General features: G+C 38.9%; 1 protein-coding gene across 1 annotated transcript in view; it reads left to right on the top strand.

The window, feature by feature from the left end:
• Window positions 1-6,184: 6,184 nt before the first annotated feature.
• Window positions 6,185-16,800, top strand: part of zmat4a (zinc finger, matrin-type 4a) — an 84,517-nt gene continuing 73,901 nt past the window's right edge. The window contains exon 1 of the mRNA XM_036527430.1: window positions 6,185-6,308. Within this exon, the coding sequence (XP_036383323.1) occupies window positions 6,222-6,308 (87 nt within the window). The 5' untranslated portion in view covers window positions 6,185-6,221. The remainder of the gene's footprint in view (window positions 6,309-16,800) is intronic.

Raw genomic sequence — 16,800 nt, 5'->3', positions numbered from 1 at the left:
CAAGGTCGTTAATTGCTTTTGGTGCTGACTGCTGCCCTCCATGCTTCAGTGTGCTGAATGTGGCACAGTGAAAACTGGGTTAAAGCATCCACTGAAATTACAACACGTGGAAAAAAAAATAGTGCCTACGCACTAACAAATGCTTGGGAAAATCCCTTTCCCGCATCTCAATTTACCTCTCTCCTGCAGTCAGTGGAGGTGTGTCATCCATAATGGCAAAGAGTAGTATATATATATATTTCCAGCTATACAATAAAGAGAGAAATGGGTGGATGTGTCTGTAATCTTCATTGGCCACAAACCCATGGGAGAGTCACAGTATGGGCACTGGGGAACGAGAAGCAATTTATTTAGGAGTTGTGGCGGAACTTTGATTAATGCTGTATAAGTTTAATTATATTTAAGTGTTTTTCCTTATCATAGGTCTCTGCTAGCGCCATCACTACCAGTGCCAGGAACGGAAAAACTTAACTTTTATAATGTGACAGTTTATATGCTGTTTAGTTGACATATTAGGGCAAAAGAGCAATCCATATAGTACATATAATAAACCAGTAATGGGTGATCTGGCCCCAGCTTTAAGTACTGAATTTAAATATTTCCTCAAATGTTTGCCTGTGGCTCGCTTTGATTTTTAGGATCTTGCTGCACTAATGATGAAGATCGTCTTCACCTGATGGTGAAGACAATAATTTCATTAGCCTCTGTAGAGGAAATGTCCACATTAATATAATGTGTGTATTACATTCTGATATTTACTAAAAATATATTTGCTAAGGTGTTAGGTACCTTGCTGTGAGGATGCTACAAGAGTTTGGTATATGGGACTTAAATTTGAAACTTCTGAGCTCACAAGTCCATGTTGTTTTCAGCCTTTTTATTTCTGAATATGAATGAATGCATCAGTAAGCAATAGAGAGCACCTGGGGAGGCAAAATAGCTGTTAGCTACAAGAGGAGCATTTTTTGGAACAGCTTATCCTCTTTGAACATCAATTAATGTGACATTTTAATACACTCCTCTCTTCACCTTAGTCTAGTCTTTTGTCCTTAAATTAAAATCAAGGCAGGCTTAAGGTCACTGGGCCTCCTCTTGGCTGTAGTTACTTGGCAAAATACCTTCCACTGTATTATATCAGGCTAAAGGCAGGGCAATCACCCTACTGGGGGAAGCCACATTTGATTCAAGATCACAATTTTTTGGTTCAATGCTGACTCAAACCCATGTCAGAGCAATCATGTCAGTACAGAATATCCACTGCACCCACCCACTTCACTGCAGTTTTGGTAGGTGTAAAATAACGATTTCTTGATATACAATGACTATTCTTTTCAAGGAAGCCTACACTGTTTTTTTTAAGTTGATTTGTTAAAGAGAGAAAAGGCCATTCAGATTAGGATTATGAGTTTGTTTGTTTTTTTTCTATATTTTTAAATACTGGATTCTTTTTATGTAAACATGTCTTTTGTAAACAAGTACTAGCCATTGGCATTAATAGCGTATTTACTCATGCAGTGCAACTTCATGCTATGCAACTTTATTTGATGTCTTATGGGTCAGTGGTTGCTCTGGTCATACCTCCTTACATGCCTTCAGTACTATCAAGATATGCCTTCACAACAATTACTGTGGTTTCAAAACATGACCAAGTATAATAAATAGAGAATGCAATTAATAGAGAACATTAAGTTAACCTAAGTTCCAATAAGGAAGACAAGAGGAAAGCGTTGATTGCATGATAGTTTAATGTGTGATTTTTTTTCCAAAGAAACAAAAACAGGGGCAATGCTATTGGATATGATCTTGTAATAAGGATTCATTTGCTCAAGAGCTGTAACCCATGACTCATGCTTTTTTATCGTTTGAATCTGGTATGCACATTTTTCAGTGGAGTACTAACAACACATTTCACCACATTTGACAAGTTTTAACTTGTGCTGATTTGCTTCTGTAAGTTCACTATAAATGGATCAATATAATTCAACTTCAAAAACAGTAGGGTTCCCTGTGAAGTGTGTATTTACATTTATTGCAGGAATCTTCTCATAAACAATATTTGTCAGCAACTGTCATGAAAGTTTTTTGCACTTCATTAGTTAGTTGATTTTATGCTTGGTGTAAGTCTTTGCAGTATGGCAAAACATTGCTGATTTAAGTTGTTTTGAGTCACACTTTTGGATTCAGGCGCTCTTAAAAATATGGTATGGTCTCATATCTTACAGCCCACTCTATTTCATCTTCATCTTGGCAAAATATATTTAAGAAAAGGAAGGGGGCTACTGAGGAAGCTACATTGCACCCTGGAATTTACAGTATTGCAGATGTCACAGGAGCAATTGGGTAATACTTTTTGCTTTATGAGTCTGTGAGAAGTTATTCTTTAGGTACCCATCCCTGACTGCTGAAGTTAAATAGACCCTGTCTGCATGAAAGGAATAAATCATTGAAAGTGAGGTTTTACATCACTGCTATAACTTGATATGAGATTGAGGAAACTTCCAGACGTGCCTCCTTTAATTTGACAAACTGCAGAAATGAGAGCATTTGTGACATGCACTCAATGTCACATTTCCTTTGGCTGGCAAAAGGGTAAGAAAATGGACATGTGCCCCTTTCAACCACGTGCTAAAGAGTATTCGTTGAGTCGAGTATTTGTAAGGTGACCACTAGTTGGAGAAATTCTGTAAAAGCTTATTCATCTTACCAACATGTCTAGTGACTTAATTACATTTTTTGTCATATGGGTTGTCATGCAAGTACAATAAAACTAAAACTACTTCTGATCATCTATTTTTATATGATTATTTATCTGGCTTTTTCAATGCAGTTTCTGTGGACTTCAAATTAAGATATCCTGGCAATAACAGTGAGTATCAGTGATTAGAACACCACTCCTCGGACATAACTAATTATAAATTATAAATTTGAAATGGATTTCTTCTTTTTATTTCTAATCTTTTACTAAATTATACATATGCGTTTTGTTGCTTACAGATAGATGTTGCTTACTGAGATTTATGAAATAGTGCCTATGACTTAAGTTCATTGTTTTTTTTAAGTGAGTCGAAAGAGAAATCAATGCTACAACAAACGTGGTATCAACAGTTTCACACAGGCCTGTGATATGAATCAAATGCAAGGCAAAGGCTGCAGAGTTTGTACAGTAAATCTGATCCTATCTCTTCTTCCTTTGTTTGTCCTCCATTCTTCCACTTCTTTGCTGCATCTTCAGTATTGTCACGGGGTTTCGGGTGCCTGCTCCAGTTCTTTCCATTACCATCCCCATTTTCAAGAGGCTGGAGTCCTCTTTCCTTTTGTTATTCTCTGATGTTAAGACCAGATAGGTCTTGGTGCAATTTAAGAACGTCTGTGTTAAAGACTGCAGTACGTTTATACCATAACCGCGGCTTCAGAAAAGTTTCAGTCTGTGAAATATTATCACATTTCAGTGTCTTGACCAATCTGTAATTTGTTCGACATCTGTCAAAATAATCACACATTCAAGCAGAAAATGTTACATATGTATCACATTGGTGAAACGTACTTTCTTCCTTTATAGACAAGTCTTTTGTCAAAATAGTTGAACATAGTCACTTCTTCTGCTCTTGAATTAGAACCCCCTACCTTTTTGCACTAATTCCATTTAAAGAGGCCGTCTGAGAAATTCATCTCAAAGCAACACAACCAGTGTGATTTGAAGTGCTGCTTCTTGACCTAGAAAGCTCACTCTCTATTTTTCATACACCCAACTGCACATGCTTTCATGCAAGCCTTCTTTTATTTAAAATATTATTTGTACTACATCAGCTGCAAACATAGCAGGTGATAGGGTTAATATCAATGTCAAAGAACTCTTGTCAGACACACAGAATGCAGCAACACACCTAATCTCACAGAATTGTTTGTAACAAACAGACAAAAAGCAATATCATCAGTATAAAATAAATCAGTAATATCAATAATCCCAGCAAACCATATCTAACTGGAAAACACTTCCTGTGCTAAAAGATACGGTAAACTATAAATAAATCACTTTGATTAAAACATTAAGCCCCCAAGAAACAGCAAACCATGTGTAGATTTTCTTACCAATGGGCACTGAAATGATATTATATTTAGAAATGCATAAATAATACCCATGACAAAACAAAACATGCTGATATGTTCAGCATGCAGAAATGTAAGACATATTTTAGGTATGTGGTTTTACCTTACCCCATTTAAAGCACAAAAATTGGCTGTTGCACACCATAACAATTGCCTTACATTATTTATCTTGTATAAAATTATGTCAGGGCCCCTGCCCCCTAGCTGTTGTTTTTGTTTTTCCCTGTCCATGTGCTTTTTGTTTTTCCTTGTGTTCTAGCCCTGCCCTGCTCTCCGCCCTGTCTCCACCCACCTGATTGTCTCCACCTTCCTGCCTGCACACCTGCTTCCCATCACCTTATCAGCCCAGCCCTATATCTACCCTGCTTGTCTCTGTGTTGTTTGCCAGATTGTTTCAGTGTTTTTGCCTGTCTCGTTTCCTGCCTGTTTCCCTGTTTGGATTTTGCTGGTTTTTGCCTTGCCTGTTCCTTGACATTTTTTTTTGCCTGCCCTTCTGTCCTGATTGCCTGATCTGCCTGCCTTCAAGGTTTGACCCTGCCTGTTTCTGTTTTGATTCCTGTTTTGCCCTTGGACTGCCTACCTGGTATTTTGACCCTGCCTGTTTTGGACTGCCTGCTTGTTTGACGATTCTGTTAAACGCCTGGAATTGGAGCACTCGTGGTCCGCGTCTGAGTCCGTGCCTGAGTCCTGACAAATTAACTGTGAGGCACTACATGGAAATCTATTGCAATAAAGTGCTAAACAACTGTGGCCAATATAGTGTCACTATTGCAGTACTTTCAAAAATGACTGTACTTTACGTGTGCCTGACCACTAAAGAGCTAAATGAAACATGGCATGGGACTGAACTCCCACCATTCCAGGGCAGAGTGGACATGCCAACCTCATGGCCACTGAACCAGTCCACCACCTATTAGATGGATACTGAAGAATAAAACTTGTCTCTTACAGGGTTCCAGAAGACAGCACAGTACCACCAAACCTTTTATAAGCGGATGTATGGATACTGAAACATGCTCTCACACGAGTAACCCAGAAAAGATGTGCAAGTGATTGCAGTCATTAAGGACACGTGTTCTGTACAGCTATTTGTCACAAAGACGTATCAGTTTTTGTACAACCGAAATCAGATGCTGACATGTTCTCGTTCCCTTGTTGTGCAAATGAGCAACCGATAAAGAGTGACTTGAGCTGGTGTTCAGGAGACATTTTGTCCAGGTCCGTAAAGGCAGTGGCAAGCAAGTAGGAAGAACACATTACATTACACTATTGGCATTTTGTAAAGGCTCTTATAAAGAGCAACTTGCATAAATTACTATTTATTTTTTTTTACATGATACCCATTTATATAGCTGGATATTTACTGAGGCAATTGTGAGTTAAGTACCTTGCCCAAGGGTACAACAGCAGTGCCCCAACAGAGAATTGAATTGGCAACCTTTTGGTTGCAAGCACTACTTCTTACCACTGTGCTACACTGCCATTCACATGACTCCTTGAAGGACACAAAGGTCAGACATATTGTGGCTGACTAATGTTAATGGACATTGTGATTGCCTCAAATCAGTTGTAGACTACAAATGTAGAGGAAAAGTCACAGTATGCAACACTGCAACCCAAACATTAATATATTACTCTGACTGCTTTTGAAGCAAGTTAATGAAACACAGCTCTATCGAATACTATCTGATTTTGGTCTTTTACTGCGGGTAGTGTTATTTATATTGAAAGTCTCTTTGTATCCTACCCATGTATCAATTACCATGTGATCCCAAAGTGGATATCGGAACTTTTAATCTCTTTTCGAGATTTGGCAAACTATTTGCTCGTTGATGAGGAAGACACTGCTTTGCATTGCCGTCCGATGGCTACATGGAGCGACGCGTTTACCGCACCAGGTGCTCAGCAGTTGTAAACCACCTGCCAGCCAACCGCACGGCGTCCGTCTCCTGAAGCTCATTAGAGGGGTAGTGGCGGAGCTCCATACTACTACTACAAGCAACCGGCCAATGAGGTGGGAGCGGGGCGGAGTGCAGCCTGCTCTGTTACTCCAGTACTGCGGGCAGCTGTGGCAGCATCTTATATTAGGTACAAGCATTTTGCTCAGATAGTCAATGGATTATACCGTTTCTCTTCAAGTGCAACATCAACTGACGGTGTTCCCAACCCATTTATACCAGGGTTACAGTTTGGAGTTACAGGTACATTTTATTTATGTCTGGCGTAATGTTGTCGTTTTCCCAGGTTTCGTGTTGTTCTCAACCAAGTGAACCCCTCTCTCAAACTCCGCTCTAAATGGATTTACAAAGCACAGTTAGAGGAGATGCTTTCTGGCTACTCTAGCTTTGGACTGAGAACTGGATTTCCGCTGTCTCTGCCATGTCAGCGTCTACGCGGCTGTAGGACAAAATGTGTATTTGTACCTTCTCCATAAATTAGCTCGTTAATGTTTATAAATGTTATAAATGAACCTTGTCCTCAATGTTGAATGAATGTTTACAAACAACGTTGAGTGCACCTGATCCGTGATTTGTTGCGGCGGTTTCATCATACCAATGTTGAAATTAGCAATGCACGGGTTAGTTCGATTTCCAGTGATTATATTTTGTACCCAGTCACCACCAGGACGGGACGAACAGCTGAACGTCTTTATGCAGGAAACCACACTGTTTAAAAATGTATACGGTACTCTAAGGACAGGTTGAGGATGTGTGAACTTTGGCTAATTGGGTCGACATGACTGGAACAGTAATTTGGTTATTTACAAAAAAATACGGTTAAAAGGGGTGATAGTAAACATCTGCACTGACTTTCATTTCTGCTTCATGTCCTCAGGTACACTTAGTGATACTGTACAAGTGTAGCTACTGTGTGAATTGTGTGTACAGTCCCGCGTATATACGCGCTCTTTTAGCTTGCAGTTGTCTCACAGATTTTAAAATATCACCCACTGCGTACACGCGAATTGGATTTTGTTTACCCGAATAACTCTCCCAAGAATAGCCTCTCTGTGTGGATAGTAATAAGTTGTATTGCTATGTGATGCGCTATCTTAGTTATGTGTGCTTGATTAAATGTAGCGAATTCATTGTTTGCTCCTAATAATGAAGCCGCATCACAGACCGCACACGGAACAGTGGGACGTAGCGGCTAACGTTATTCTCACTTTCCCTGCAACAGTGTTTACACCCAGTAATAAAAGATGGTTTATGTATATGCAGATAAGGCGCTTTGGGTTGCGTCCACATTCTGACCCCAGGGAATTAATCTCTTGTCCTATTCACTTGTTGAGGAAAGGGAACTATTTGGTTGCAGTTTAACGCGATTATCAAGTAAATTTGCCTTCCCTTAAAAAACAATATGTGCATGAATTAATCAGCAGTGTTGGATCAGGGCAAGCCTGTAATAGCATTTACGTCAAGTTAATGTTATCTTAACTGTCTTAACTGTGTATCTACTGACTGTTTTCGTGCATAACAAAAAAAATGTAAAATGAACTTTGGATGTAAAATCATAATGTATTTGAAGTTTTTTCCCAGGTCGTGCTGAGTTTGAAATGTTCTTTGAGCCTGACAAGAATAGCTTGAGTATTCTTCTTCCTCACCGTCCCTTGAGTGCAGCATTAGACACAATGTGATTGTTGTTTATGCTTGACAGCAACATGTCATTTTTTTCTGAAATAAGGTAACTGACAACTTGCAGGCAAGTACCTCCTTATATGACATATGTAAGAACTCTATATGCGCCAGTCAGAAGACAGTAATTGTAGACAGAGTATGGGCATAACTATATAGAGTCCCTTCTTTTAATGACAGTGAGATGGGTGGTTTTATTGGATGCTAGGTGTCAAAATCAGTAGACATATTAATGCTTTAACATATTGGCTACTTTACAGTTTCCCCAAAGTAGTCATTTTAAAAATTGACCTGCATTTATTTATAGCTAGTCTGCAGTGGAATGCAAATTGGTGTGTTATGTTGGTGTTTTTTGTTTCAGTGGAATGTAAAATCAGCCCTTTGGCTGCTTGGAAAATGGTTAGAAATTTACTGGCCATTTTGATGTTTAAAGCACTGATCATTCTGCTCGAGTGATAAAAATTCAATGCGCTGCTTAAATGAGGATGGATCCTTATTTTTGACAACCTCAATGAACTTGCATGTTGTCTACGACTGGTAATAAATTTAATTGTTAGATTTAGGATAGCATGTGGAATATTCAATACTCACAAAGCTGTTGATACTGCATGTGCTGTTTATTGAATTGAACAGTTACTGAAGTATCCTTTTTTGAAGTATCTGTATTGGAGATGCTCTAGTTTCAGAACTGACTTAGTCCTACAGAATATGTTGTCTATGCCTGCATGATGCATGACTGTATGATAAATGCAGGTGCAAAATACTTGTGAAGTTAGAAGTGCATGTGGAATGTCTAATGTTTGACAGTCTACTGTCATAGGTCTATTCTGTTTCACTAATAGTGAAACAGTAATAATTCTTGGTGTATCACGACTGCATTATCTTCGTGCCAGTTTTAGGGGAATTTTAAAATACTTTTAAAATTCACTGAGTAAAAATATTTTTATCTTTGTTGCTCTTACAATTTTTGTATTATTGGTGCTTTTTCCCAGTGCAGTAACCATGACTTTGTGGTTACCAAACTAACCAACAATATAAAAATCACAGAAAACAAGTGACATGAACTACTGAAGCATTGTTAACCATGTATTTTACCATATATTTATATACACAAGCAGAGCTTCTGTCCAAACAGAATGTTTAAGTATTAACATGCAAGGCCTTGCAGATGCTCTGGCATTTTGCATAAATCAGTGCAGCAAGAAGGGGATATCTGGGATGACAAAATCAGTTCTGCTCTCCTCATTCATAATAGATGCATCACAGTCAAAGACGTTTTCTGTGAAGGCTGTTTTATGACTGTGTGAAAAAAGTGCATCTGTCCAAACTTGTATGAAATGACACCTGGCTAGTCCCCAGGCTGTCTTTCGCTTCCTCGGTTTCCTCTTCCTTTCCCATTCCTCCAGATCAAAGTGCTCATGTAAATAGACCGATGGAAGCCAGGATAGAGGTTTGATTGCACTTGTTCGCTGTGGAACAGCTTGCAGTACAAACCACAAGGTGGCTCATCGGCCCATCCGTGCGCTATCAAGTTCTGCATCTGGTCCGATTCCATTTTTAACATGGTTGCCTGTGCCATCGGCTAGTCGTGCTTCCAGAATCATTTATTAGCTTACAGTTTCCAGAATTGTTCTGGTTAATTTTGAATCAGTGCTTGTCTGTCTTTGTTGGTGAGAGTGGGATGAAAATTCAGACCACCTTTGTGATTTTTTTTTTTTTTTGGGTGTATGGTTTTCAGAAAAAGCAGGTGTCAATTACTGCTGTGTGAATTGGTGTATCGGTTTTTAATCTCCTTTAATTGTGTTTTGGGATCCATACTCAATTCAACGTAACCTTTATGCCCGTATGATGATAAAACAGCCTGCATCATTGTTCCCATTAGACAGGTATCACAATAAACATAAATACTGACATGGGTTTCACAATGTCCTTTTCCATTTCCTAGTGAAAGCTGTTTCTTTTCTCCACTTTTTTGCTCTCACTGCATGTGAACAGGATTGAGCTGTTTCCTCCTGTGAGCCTGCACATCCAGCACATCGGCAGTAGGGGAACTGCACAGCAGGACCCCCCTGACCCACACATCATAATTGCTGTGAAACCAAAACCTCACCTGGGCTTTGATTCTACAAGTGTTCAGCTTGCAACTTTTCTAATCACTTTTTCCTATGGAGAAAGGCCAGATTCTAGGAATCTCAGGCTGTAAGTTTGGTAATTGTCCCTGCGCTTTTTCTCATTTTGCAAAATTGCATGCTTTGCACCTGTATTTTTACTGCTATCAAGTTTTGATAGCTGTATTTCACAACATGCTAAGTACTTTGCCACCCATATGTTTGTGAATATATCACTTGACTGAATTCTTGAGCCATTTTAAACGAGTTTGCCATGCTCTTGAAGTGGAGTAGTGCATTGAGTATTTCACATGCACTGCTCACCTGCGCTGTCCATGTGGGCAAAATGGTGTGCGGCAACAGGGTCCCTTGTAATACAGTGAAAGCATCATGTTGTGTTGTGCTTCAGTGGGAGGTCCCTTGATTTGATGAGATACAGGACGGAAGTGCCGGGAGCTGCACAAATGCATTTTCCCAACAGCTTGTTTATCTTTTACATGGGCTGGATGAATAATTGTGCCGTTCTTCAGAAAGCCCATAATGTGTGTAGCACCTGCAGGTGTGTGTATGTGGCTGTCAGGGAATGTGTTGCCATAACATCACCTTATCAATAGAACATACAATACACTTGAGTTATTTCCATGTTAGGTTTTATGCAGTAATGTGCTTATCAATCTGCGGTCTGGGAGCTTTTTACAGTCCTATAAATCCACACCCTGTAGGCTGCTCTAGGAAATGTAGCAGGGCACATTCAATTTAAACTCGGCATATGACTGGGCACTTTCTGAGATAAGTATTTTAATGACTAACTGTATGAATTTGCATCCTTTTTTGATATCATTTAACTGTACACTGTATAGACGTACCGGAACGTATAGATCAGCATGGTTTTCTTTGTGTCTTACCTTCAGCCTTGTGGGACTGTGGTGATGCTAGGCAAATCTTGCTGAACCACAAAATTAGACCAGAGAGATTATTTTTGTGTGTCTGGTGTATTGGTGTGTTGTACTGTAAACATGTTTGTATTGTGGGGAACATGTTTGCAATGATAACATGTGTAATCATCCGTTATTTCCAGCCTGTCCTTACTTGTTAGATGTGGCATGTCCTCAGCTATGTTTTATGGTCTGTGCTGATATAGGAGGGAAATTAGTATATTATCACATTTCCCCTGCTCTGCTTTAACTAATTAATTTAGGTTATTTGAATGGGTTGTGGTTTGTGCTCTAAGCACTAACACATGGGCCAGATGGCCTTGTAATAACCTATAATTTTCTCTCTTCACATCCGCAATGACTGTGAGGCTTTCTAGCAACACAATGTAGCATTGCAAGAAAGATGCAGGATTTGTTGAAGAAAATGAATTTGTTAATTAAATTACTATTACCTGTGGTTCAGAATAAAATTACACTGTACAGCCCACATTAGCCTTATACTACCATAAATTATGATTCTGATCAATACTGTTCATAAATGGATTTGTATTGTGCACTGATTACAAAATTGTTGTTCCCAAGAGAGCACAGTCTGGGGTCACCACAGGTCAAGGTGGACTCATCTGCAAGTGGTGCATTTCAAACACTGCTGACTTTGCACTGAAAGCAATTTTGTCAAAGTGTTGCATTATTGCAACATGTTGAAGAACTGCCATAATTTACTGTGGACTACTTCAAATATACAGGAAAAAACTGACATGTGTGGGTTAATTTCCTTTGATGTCACTGTCTCAGATGGCACAGATAGCACCCATTTCCATTTACTGCCCATCTCCAGTAACGTCTTCGCTGGCATTGTTTGACAGGATGAATATATGACGGCTGACAGATATATGCCTATGTCAGCTATATTCAGCTGTCGTGTGGTGATTGATTATTGCTTGTTGACTTGATTACAGTAGTGACTTTCATGAATCACGTTAATTCAAATATTCTCCTATCTCTCCCAGCTACTGGAAAATTGTTTAATATCTTTGCTGTTTTTTTTTGTTACACTTTCTGTTATTAACTGTTATCTTTTGCCATGTATCACTTAAAAATCCATCAACACCTTAACAATCTGGGTAGACATGTGTTTGTGTATTATCATAACCCAAAACTGGACCACTGAAAAAGATCAGTAGACCTGGGTGTTTTCCTCTGATTTACATTAGATTTGTTTTAATTTTAATTAAAAAAGGAGGCAGCCCAAAGTTATTATTATTATATTTCCTTTAAATGCTAAGTGTCTAATCTAAACCAGGGATTTTTTTCATTTGCCTTTCCATCCGTCCTCTAAATCTTGTCATTCAAAATGACATCTTCAGTGTTAGAACTAAAAAAAAATCTACATTTATTACCAATCATTTCTGCATGTGAAAAACCCGTTTTAGGGTAATCTGCCTGCCTCATTGGTATTCTAGCCATGATCTATTGCAGTGCACGCTACCTCATTCAGTTTGTGAAATCAAAGGTGAGATTCATGCTAAGATGTGCGCTTCACGTTGTTTAAGAAAACTTGAGAAGAAAATGAAAAATGAAATATAAAATAAATCACCAACTCTGTTCCTGCAGGGCAGTTTTTTCATATAGATAGGAAAAAGTAAAAAAAAATAAATAAAAATAATAATAAAGATGAGGTCACCTTGCTTCTAGAGAGGCTGTTTTTTGGATGAGATGTTAAACTTTGAGCCTGGTATTTATATTTCTACCCTTCTTTCAAAGAGCAGCTTTTCTGCATAGCATAGAGCGTTGTGTGCTGTATATTTGTTTTTCCTTTGCAGATACACTCAGATCTAGAGACAGCTCGATTCCCAGTGGTTCAGACATCTAGTGCTCTGTGTAATGGACCTAAACCAGGAAGGGGGTTGTTGGATGAGAGAAATGGGGTGCTGAACAACTGGGGACCTCCAGCCCTGCTCTCTAATGGCTTCCAGTTGAACCCTCTTTCCCACCTCTACTTCCCACAAACTCTGCATTGATATACAGGGAATGATGCAACAATGAAATAAATTCAAGTCCTATAAATGACACCATCTCTCCTGTGGTTGCGTGAGGGTACTGTCTGTAAGTGCTCAGGCAGTATGTTCAGGTATAATTTTTGAAGACATACAAATGCATGTTTATGTTAAGGGTTGTCTGCATTTGTATTTGTATTACACAGAATTGTCAAGGGAGTGATATCGATGGCAGTGGGCATGTGTGATTTTGCATTAAGTCCAAGAGATTCATTATCCAACTATATGTATCTGATTTTTTTTTAACTGGGCCAGTCTGTAATTCCTTGGGGGAGCTAGATTCAGAATTTTTGACAACATTAAGTGGCACACTGGCCCATAAGCAAGGGTTGGACAGTTGGTTTTTGTCATTCGAAGCAAATGAGAACCAGTTTCTTGTACAATATTTGTCACGTTAGGACAGGGTCTGATAGACAACAGCTATGGTTCTCAAAGTCAGTAGCAGCGGTTTCCATTAGGGACTGCCTGTCCCCTGTGGAAGTATTAGTAAGGTCGGGGAGCACCTGCTCAGGGGAGAGCTTTTGCTCTGGGGACACCTAAAGCTGTGAGTGGGTTTGTCAAATATAACCAGATTTATATGCACTCTCAATCACAATTTCCCCTTTGTTAGCTTCGTTTGAAAAGAATCAAGGTAACCTGGCTAGCCCTGTTTTCATTAAAAACCACTTTGGTTGAAATTGAAATTAGATAAATGAGATCTCAGGATGTCGTACATGGGGAAATCAGCATGGCTTACAGCAGATGTTCATTCAGCAGTAGAGTGTTTCAGAGGATTGTACTGTTATGCTTTTTTAATGGAAACTGATTACGTCTACATCCTTTTAAGAATACTGCAGATAGCTCTCAAACTGGCAGATAACCTCTTTGTGTTTTTAAGAAACGCCTGACCTTCAGTAAGCTTGGAAGGATCAGAAGGTGAATGCTGTTTACCTTGTTGGCAACAACTAAAAGCTTTTATGCCAAAACATAAAAAAATGTTTGTGTGATTTAGAAAACCAAATAATGAGACAAAAAAGCACTGAAAATAGCAACTCATCAATGAAAAGTATTTACAACTTTAAGATTTTTTAGGTTGAGTATTGCATTTATTTTCTAGTTAAACCATTAGCATTCTGTAGGTGTTTAGAGCCACTCATTGTATACCAGTAACCTCTGTACTGTAGCATGTATTTTTTTGTTGAAAAATGAAAAAGGGAACACACAAACCACTCTGCAAGCATCACCTGCTCTGACTGTCTTTCACTCCTCTGCTTGTCCACTGCACCTCTGGCCCTCCATGTCAGGGGCCTTGTTATGACCATGGCTTTTTTCCAAGAACCGTCTGTTCTGTGCCACTGGTCTAGAGGTGAATTGATCCAGGAGCCCAGGTGACACAAAGGTGCATTTTTAATCCGATGTCATGTGACACTATTGTCTGCTGTATGATGGTGTAACAAAATTTAATGGAAAATATCTCGAGTATATGTCCGGGGGGCATCCAAAATTCATGAATCCTGGACAGAAACGTGCATTGTCCCCCACACATCCGACAAGGATGGGTAAAGAAAGGCACCCGTTTTCAATTTGCAAAGTAAGTGGCTGGGTTCTGTGTCACAGCTGGGCCTGGCCAACCCCAGCAGTGATAAATTATTACTGCCGGGCAGAGTTTATAACTAGTCGTTTTCCCTCACAGTGAAGTTTAAGGAGAAGGATTTGTTTTCTCTTTGCCTGCAGATAAACAGCCCTGAAGAATTCTCCCTGCTTTCTGAAGAGGTGCTTGCAAGTTGAAAACTCAGCCCTGTCAGGCTGTGAGGGAAGGCAAAGAGAACATTAGAGAGAAATTATTTAATGAGGGCCTGCTGGAATTGAGATGCAAGGATGTGAGGGCTGTTATTTCTCTTTGTTTTGCCTTGCGTGTCTTCTGCTTTGCTTGCTTTGTTTACACAGTCATGGCCTTTATGAAGCTAAACCTTGATTTGTTCTGGGACATTGATATGGAAGCCTACTGTATGTGATTCAAATTTAGATATGTCCCTCTGATTGGAAAAGACACTGCTGAAGTAAATGTTTGGTCTTTTAGCTGAGGAGTGTTGTCCTGTGATTGGCTTGCATATTATTGAAGGTGACAGCTTGAGAGGGAAATTAATGAATTGCAACATGTAATGTGCTGCGATACTTAATTCCAGGTGTCCTCTATTCCATAAGGTTGTTAATGCGTGCATGTAACCTGTCATGTCAAGACAGCTCCTTTCAGAGCCCAGATTGTGCTGTACGTTTAACAGACAGAAATGGAGCAGCACAGCTGTGGCATTACCACACAAAGCAGGGTTTCTGTTATCCTCTGCCCACTGTCCTCTGAGACAAGGCTTCTATTTGGCCCCTTCTGCCATTTGACAGCTGCTGGGATTAAGAATAATCAATCACTGTATGAATAGGATGTAAAGTGGTGACTTTTTTCCTTTTTGGTTTTGTTGTCATTGTTGTGATTGGGACTTGTGATACCAGCAACCTCAAATCTGTATAGTGACTGTTTTGTATTGAATGACTGTCATTGTTTAACCTTTAGACAAGTGAGAGAGACACATTTTACTTTAGAAAAAAATATTTTCCTTGCTTCCATTTAAGATCTTAAATCCATTATTCAAATAATGTGCTGATTGTGTAAATGCTGTCTGAGCTCAAGCCTGATGTGTTTCCCTTCAAATCTATTTTCTAAAATAAAATTCTGATTCTTGCACAGTAACTCTATCATTTCATTTTCTCCATAAAATATATGGTAATAGAAATAATGTCTGACAACCGATCAAAAACCATGCAAATATAGAATAAGAGATCCTCAAATTCCAATTATATACATTTACTTTTTTGGAGGAGACTAGAACCTTTATATGCATTTGCTTAAAATATGTATGTATTGAATGAAATAGTAGGATTTGGACTGTTTATCAGTGGAAGTCAATGCGAAGCAGGTGGTACTGTGTTATTCATGTCTGCATAACTGCTATTTGCAGTTCAACATTGAGTACACTTGTAAAGCAAAATAAACAAATGCATGAAGACACAAAAATGAAGATACAGATTTTTCATGAGCTGTCAACTGTTGTTTCTGGCTTCTGAATGTAATATCAGTGAAGCTCATAATTCATAAATGAAACTGAAAGATATGTTAGGGTTGTAATCTACATGTAAAAAATACATTATAACTGAAGGATGATTTTTGTTGAAGCAAGCAATGTGAGTTTTAAACGCCATCAAATATTCTCTTTCATTCATCATGCAGCAATTCTCTGAAAATTACTTCTCTTCCTTTTGTAAATTGGTATTATACATAAAGGATTTGCGATGCCTACTTAATCAGTCTATTTTTAACACATTACTTACAGGAATGTATTCCCATTTTAAAGCTAGAATGATAAAGTGAACAGACAGGTGTTCAATCAGTCACAGCCTAGCACTTCTGTTTTGTAAGTAGTGGTCTGTGATGCAGAAGACTGGCTTTTCACACAAAAAATTCCTTCTTCCAACGTGTGAGATAACGTAATGTGGTAGGCCCATATTCTACATTGATCATTGAAAGAATTGTATCTTCCTGCAATTCATATGCGTACATTTCTTGAAAAAGCATCTATATAGATGTTGGATATTGAATGAATGTTTTTGCTGTCGTGCTCAGGCAATGATACTACCCTCATCTGTTTGTTCATACATAAAAATGGATACACCATTCTGCACACTTGTGCCACATCTGCAAATATTCATGGGTGGTCAGCACAAAGTCTTGATTCTTTGCAGGAAGATGTGACTCCGATGCTGGCAAGTCCACTTGCGGTGCTGTTGACACCATCTCATTATGTTTGCGCTGGGTGCCTGTGTCTACAAATAATGTCCGTATATTTACCTTTTCACAATGGAAATACTCATGCGTGGGTCATTGTGGACTTGTGGTAAACAGTGGAACTGGTAGTGTGAAAATGATCGT

Source organism: Megalops cyprinoides, chromosome 4, assembly GCF_013368585.1.
Source record: "Megalops cyprinoides isolate fMegCyp1 chromosome 4, fMegCyp1.pri, whole genome shotgun sequence".
NCBI classification, from domain to species: Eukaryota; Metazoa; Chordata; class Actinopteri; order Elopiformes; family Megalopidae; genus Megalops; species Megalops cyprinoides.
Note: the sequence above shows the minus strand (reverse complement) of the source record. Positions and strands in the feature narration are given on the sequence as shown.